This window comes from Sabethes cyaneus, chromosome 3 (assembly GCF_943734655.1).
Source record: "Sabethes cyaneus chromosome 3, idSabCyanKW18_F2, whole genome shotgun sequence".
NCBI lineage: Eukaryota > Metazoa > Arthropoda > Insecta > Diptera > Culicidae > Sabethes > Sabethes cyaneus.
In genome coordinates, this window is record NC_071355.1 from 124,099,177 (window position 1) to 124,106,578 (window position 7,402).

At 44.6% G+C, this 7,402-nt stretch overlaps 1 protein-coding gene across 1 annotated transcript; it reads left to right on the forward strand.

The window, feature by feature from the left end:
* The first annotated feature begins 407 nt into the window (after window positions 1–407).
* Window positions 408–2,747, forward strand: LOC128740101 (uncharacterized). The gene has a single exon (XM_053835611.1). It carries the CDS (start codon window positions 408–410, stop codon window positions 2,745–2,747), a length of 2,340 nt encoding a protein of 779 aa, XP_053691586.1.
* The last annotated feature ends 4,655 nt before the right edge of the window (window positions 2,748–7,402 follow it).

Genomic DNA, 7,402 nt, shown 5'->3' on the forward strand with positions numbered 1-7,402 from the left:
TTTCGAGTTTGGACCAATTTACGGGGAAGTACTTGCATGAACGCATGTGGTGATGCATGATTAAAATCAAATAAAAAGGAAAATGCTAGATATTTCTTTCTTTGCATGCGATTTTAGAGGAGCCCTGAGTTCGATTGACGATTGGTCTTGGTTTCTGCTGAATTTTTTCGTGATTTGTTGTTCGCTTGGTTGGTTCCCCTCGCTGTATCCAATTTTTCGATTTGGTCTGTCTCTGTCAAGCGCGGACGTTAAGGAATCGCGACGATTTTATAGTGAATTATAGTGGACTAGAAATTCTAAGTGAAAGTGTATAATAAAGATAGTAGTAGCATACATTAACATTAACTGAAATGTACAAACAGTGACTAGAAATTTTTTGGAATAATTAGTGGTTCGAGAGTGATAAAATGTCTGGTAATCTGAAAGATCTCAAGTCGCAGCTGTGGCAAATCCGAAGTACGTTTGACGGTGCAAAGCAGTTCATTCAGAAATTCAAGCGAGAGAAGCATGAAGCGCAAATAGAAACCTGGCTGGAGATGCTGGAAGCCGCAATGAAAAAACTATACACTGTCCGTAGGAAGATGGACGTTTTGTTGGAAGAGGCGGATGAAAAAGAGCTTTCGGACTCGAAAGAAGCTCCGGAAAATCGGGAAGCTCGACTGACAATGCTCGCTGAAAAGCGAGAGGCTGAAAGTGCTTCTATCATACTGCAAACAGAAGACACTTATTGCGAATTAAAAGGATCATTGCAACTTCTCTTGGGTCAACCTACGAAAAACGCAGCTAATCAAGAGGCTTCAGCATCGGAGCAAGCAGTTAAAAGCGCCTTTTCAAGAGTTAAATTGCCTGAGATCAAACTGCCAACATTTGGAGGTCGCATTCGTGAATGGGTGACGTTTCGTGACATGTTTTTAAGCCTCATTCACCGAAACGTGCAGCTGAATGAAATAGATAAGTTTACCTACCTTCGATCATCTCTTGTAGGCGAAGCATTGCAAGAAATCGGAACCATTGAGATCTCAGCTGCGAATTACAAAATTGCCTGGGATCTTCTGCAAAAACGCTTTGAGAATAAAAAACTCATTGTCGAGGCCCATTTGGACGCGCTCTTTGCTGTAGAGCCAATGAAGAGGGAAGGTCACGATGCTCTAAACCATCTCATCAGTGAATATGATCGAAATTTGCAAATGCTCGAAAAGGTAGGCGAAGACGTTTCCAGCTGGAGTACGATTCTCGTTCACATGGTATGCTGTCGATTAGATTTAACAACGTTACGAAATTGGGAGTCTAATCACAGCTCTAAGGAGGTTCCGACTTACAAGGAACTAATAGAGTTCCTTCGCAATCATTGTGGGGTTTTGCAGTCAATTGTCCCTGCAACCGCCCAACTCGAGGCACGACGACCTAGAAACACCGTTAGTCATGTACAAACTTCTACACAATCGTCTGGTCGCTGTCCATTTTGTGGAGATACTATGCACTCGGCTTACAGGTGTCAACGTTTTCTGAAAATGAAAGTAGCTGAGCGGTACGACAAGGTGAAGCGTTGCGGTTTATGTTTGAATTGTTTTTCATCATCCCATTTGGTTCGGTTCTACACAAAGGGTTTCTGTCATCACTGCAAGCAGAAACATCACACGCTCCTGCATAGCGGAGCACGAAGCGGCGATGCAGCATCATCGTCGCGAAATGGTTCCATCGTCACTAACGCGCAGAACAGACCACCAACCACGAACACTTCACAGACACACTCACAGAACCAGACCACATCTAGCAACACAACAACACCCTCTACGAACTCACTCCCAATCGCAAACACAAACATGCAATTTGAGAATCATTCACCACCCACCACACATCGTACATCAATAAACAATGCTAATGCCTTCCCCGCAAATATATACACTCCATCCCGTCAAGTTTTATTATCTACTGCCGTAGTACAAGTAGTAGATTCATACGGCAACGCTCAATTTGCAAGAGCTCTTTTGGACTCCGGTTCGGAATACTGTTTCATAACCACGAACCTATATCAAAAGCTTAAGTTGGCAGCGACAGCCAGCTTCCTGTCAGTCGCAGAAATAGGAGGTTCCGTGGTTAATTCGACGAAGGTAGTAGAAGCTTTAATTGTCCCACGATCACCGCATATCTCGACGTACAGCGAAACCGTTAAGTTGCATGTTCTTCCGAAACTTACCTCTGTACTCCCGATGCAACCGGTCAACATTCAGACCCTGGCGATTCCGACCAACGTCACTCTCGCTGATCCTCGTTTCTATGAACCTGGTCCGATCGACATGATCATTGGGGCAGAGTGTTATTACGATTTACTGATTGATGGGAAAATCAAACTATCTCAAGATGGACCCACTTTACAGCAGACAGTATTCGGCTGGATCGTATCTGGTCGCGTTCCTGGTCGTCACGTTGAAGATACAAGAACCGTCTCCCATGCTTGTGCCACTGCAGACATTCGTGATCTTCTAGCAAAATTCTGGGAATTAGAGTCATGCCATAGCAAGAGTATATTTTCAGTAGAGGAGTCGACATGCGAAGATCTGTTTCATCGAACTACGACACGTGATCCAGAGGGCAGATATGTGGTTACTCTTCCAAAAAAGCAGTATGTGCTGAGGCAACTAGGCGAATCCAAATCCATCGCAACGAAGCGATTCCTTGGACTGGAAAGACGATTCCAGTTAAATCCAGAACTAAAAGTGCAGTATCAGGACTTCAGGACTTCATAGACGAATACCAACGTCTGGGACATATGAAACTTGTTCCCGAGGATGAAGAAGAACCCGTCCCGGTTTATTATTTGCCACATCACGCGGTTATCAAACCCGACAGCATAACCACCAAACTGCGGGTTGTTTTTGATACTTCCTGCAAAACATCTACCGGTATTTCACTGAATGATGCTCTAATGATTGGGCCGGTAGTACAGGAAGATCTCCTTTCGATCTGTATCCGCTTTCGTTTCCACCGAGTTGCAGTAGTAGCGGACATAGAAAAAATGTACCGCATGGTGAAGGTTCAGTTAGACGATCAACATTTGCAACGGATTTTGTGGCGTAGTTCCTCTGATGAGCCGATTCGGAGATACGAGCTAACTACGGTCACTTACGGGACCGCCTCTGCACCATATTTAGCATAGTTTGAAACAGCTAGGCTCTGAGGGAGCCTATGTCGACGACATGTTGACAGGAGCAGATTGCATTGAAACAGGCAAACTTCTCATTGGAGAAATGATACAATTGACAAACTCAGCAGGTTTCATGTTGAGAAAGTGGGCCTCAAATGAACGTGAGTTACTAGATGAGCTTCCAACTCAATTACTCGATGATCGCGGAATGCTGGAATTAGATTCGTCCAGCGCACCGGTCAAGACCTTGGGACTATTATGGGAGCCCAGGTCTGATAGTTTCACATTTCGTTCCCCCTGCTGGAACGACAAGTTACCAATCACCAAAAGAGTCGTCTTAGCCGATTGTTTACGGCTGTTTGATCCTCTTGGACTCATCGGTCCTGTTGTTATACAGGCAAAGATTTTCTTGCAACAGCTTTGGAAGCAAAAGACTGATTGGGACGATATTTTAAACGAAGAGCTACAAAATACATGGCTGGAGTATCGTAGAAATCTCACAGCTTTAGAATCCTTCTCTATACCCCGTTGGACAGGATATATTAGCACTTCAACGGAGTTGGAGCTTCATGGCTTTTGTGATGCGTCAGAAGCCGCGTACGGCGCGTGCATTTATCTTCGAAGTACAATGGCTGACGGATCGGTAACCACTCGTTTGATTTCGGCAAAATCGAAGGTCGCTCCTCTAGAAGACCTAAACCAGAAAAAGAAGAAACAAACCATTCCAAGATTAGAGCTCTCGTCGGCTTTACTCCTGAGTCACCTATATGAAAAGGTCTGTAGTAGTATACAAATTACGATTAGCTCATTTTTTTGGACAGACTCAATGATCGTGAAGTGTTGGCTTTCTTCACTCCCATCTCGTTGGCAAATCTTCGTGGCTAACCGAGTCTCAGAGATTCAGCATATTACCAAGGGCGGCGTTTGGAACCACGTCGCTGGTGCAGACAACCCGGCGGATATCATCTCACGGAGAATGACACCTGCACAGCTTGTATACCAACCGTTATGGTTTGATGGTCCTACTTGGCTACGTCAAGACCGTTCTACTTGGCCAAAGGGACACGATATTCCGCAAGATGTTGACTCCGAAACGCTCGAGGAAAGATCGGTAGTATCGTTAACAGTTTGCAAGAAATCTACGAACGAGCTGTTTTCTCTACGGTCATCCTTTCAAGATTTAGTTAATCTAGCCGCATGGATTCGTCGATTCGCGCATAATGCCAAGTGCAGCAATAGAACAAGCAGACAAGGTGGATCATTGTCGTTCGCTGAACGTAACAATGCAGTAGCGGTTTTAGTTCAGCTGGCACAGCACGAAAGCTTTCCAGAAGAAATTGTTCATCTTTCTAAAGGTCAACAAGTTCAAGCATCCTCTATTCTTATTGCACATGATCCACAACTAGTAGATGGAATTTTACGTGTTGGTGGGAGACTCGCCCATGCTCCAATTGCAGAAACCCGCACGCATCCTATGATCTTGCATCATAATCATCCACTGACCAATTTAATTTTCGTTCATTACCATCGCAAACTTTTCCACGCCGGTCAGCAACTACTTATCGCATCAGTCAGAGAAAGATTCTGGCCAACTCGAGCTCGAAACGTCGCACGAAAGATTATCCACGAATGTGTGCAATGTTTTCGCACCAAACCGAAATTGCATGAGCAAATCATGGAAGATTTACCTTCCGTTCGAGTCAATCCAGCAGCTGTGTTCCTAAAGGTTGGCGTCGACCTTTGTGGACCATTCTACATACGGTACCCTGTACGACGTAGTGTGCCAGTTAAATGCTTCATAGCGATTTTCGTCTGCCTTGTTACCAAGGCCGTTCACATAGAATTGGTAGCAGATTTAAGTACACAGGCATTCTTGGCGGCGTTCAGAAGATTTGTGTCGATCCGTGGCAAACCACAACTGGTAATGTGCGACAACGCCACTAATTTTGTGGGAGCAGACCGCGAGCTCAAGGAGCTTCGCCGTCAACTCAACGATCAACAGTTCCAGCACACGATGGTTCGCGCAGCAGAAGACGAGGGTATTGACTTCAAATTCATACCGGCTCGTACCCCTAATTTTGGAGGGTTGTGGGAGGCGGCAGTGAAGTCGTTCAAGGGCCACTTCAGACGCACGATTGGCAATAATCCGCTAACATACGATGAGTTGAATACAGTTATTCAGCAAGTAGCAGCTATTCTGAACTCACGTCCATTAACCCCTTTGAGCAATGACCCACACGACTATAGGCCTCTCACACCAGGACATTTCTTGGTGGGTAGACCACTAACAGCGGTTCCGGAACCCGATCTGCAGAGTATTTCGGAAAATCGGCTTTCGCACTGGCAGCGAAGCCAGGCTTATGTGCAGCGAATTTGGAAGAAGTGGAAAACCGACTATCTTTCAAACTTACAAGGCAGAACGAAATGGACCAAGAAGAGAGACAACCAGACAACATCAAAATCGATACGATGGTAGTTGTCAAAGAAGATAACCTTCCCCCACAGAAGTGGCGATTGGGTCGCATAGAAAAGGTTTTCTACGGCACAGATGGCAATATCCGTGTCGTCACAGTCCGTACCAAGGACGGTCTGTTCACCAGGGGCATAGCAAAAATATGCCTGCTTCCTATCCCAGCTAACATTGAAGCAAATCAAGGAGAGAATTAATTCTCTCCCATCGAGGTGCTGCAGCACCGCGGGGGCCTCTGAATAGAGTGCCTCCGCCGTCCAGTTAAGTATTTATTTTTCAAAGAATTTCAAAAAAGCCTAAGGAATGTTTTATCCCCCATAGTCATCAGCATGTACCCCATCGGGGTACCTCGTCGTAGTCATTCAGCCGGTCACAGATCCCACTCGTCAATCGCTTGGTTTTTTGGTCATCAATATAGAATGTTGCATGTTTCCCACGGTTCAGGTGCATGGTTCTATTACTAGAACGAAAGAGCATGTTTCTAGAGCATAACATCGTAGTCTCATCACGCAATATCAATCAATTCATCGTAGCGCTGCAATCCACTTCATTCGGAAGAGAATCTCATCGAGCAATGGACGCATTGTTCGATAACTGCATCCGCAAGGATTTGTAATCGGAAATGGTTTGGCCAACCAACACCGATACCTATCAACAGCATGATCGCAGCATAGTAGTCAGCAAAGCAGCATTTGAAGGTCACCACTTACTTTCGGTCGACAATCCTGTCGATATCATCGGTGCCATAGGCGCCCGTGGAGGCCAGGGGGCCTCCAGTCCAGATATCACCTGCGTGCAACCGTGGAGGAGGGATCCGACCAGAATGACGACCGTGCATACTCGATGCACCCGGTACAATTCAATCATCGTAGAAACACACCAAGCAACACCCAACGCAACATTTGCATTTGCAGTAATTCAACGTTAGCAGCATAAATCCGAAACCGTTCCTGATCCATCGAAATCCGAAACTGTTCCTGGTCCATCGAAATCAGAAAATGTTCCTGATCAATTCCATTGATGCAGCAGAGACAACGCAGATTATCCAGTTTCCTGTATTCTGATGTCAGCGTCATTCAACTAGTGCAAGATGCATCAATCATATCATCTGAGTCACCGAGATAAAAAGTGAAAGTCGAAAACACAAATATTAAATGAAAACAAGGTTTCTAAATTTGTACAATTAAGTAATGCGAAATTATGTAATATGTAAACTTAATAGGAGATAGTGATGCCAACTTAGATAGTTTGACCAGTAGCGTTTGGAATATGTTTAGTAATTATTTGATTGGAATCGAACAGATTCCAAGGCGGGCGGCATGTTGGCGCCACCGAACTGGCAACCAAACGTAATCCACACTTCACAGAGATTTTATCTCTCGCTTATCCCAGTACCTATCTTATCATTGATCTATTTACGCACGATCGTTATCGCAGATCGTACATAGGCAATTTCGGGTATGATCGGTTCTTTGAATTCACCACTAAGGCTCACTATCGTCGTGTATAGCAAGTAGTAGTTAGTTACAAATAAACCACGTTCGAAACTAGACCGCTTTTTTCATACGGTCAATAGTGCACTGAAACACTTTGAGTGTTCTTTCTTTTAGTGAACCAAGCCCTTTAGCGGTCCTCCAGGCACGATCCCGAACAAATGGTGTCCCTAAGAGTTTGGCTCTATAACTTTTTTCATGTAGGAAATATAAATCTTCAGTATTCAACGAAGTTTCTTGAAATTAGTTTTTCTACAAATTTATAGTAGGCAGTAATCATTTCTGACTTAAATA

Bases quoted from the DNA above. Each gene is read 5' to 3' on its own strand.
- LOC128740101 (XM_053835611.1), top strand. From the start codon at position 408: ATGTCTGGTAATCTGAAAGATCTCAAGTCGCAGCTGTGGCAAATCCGA.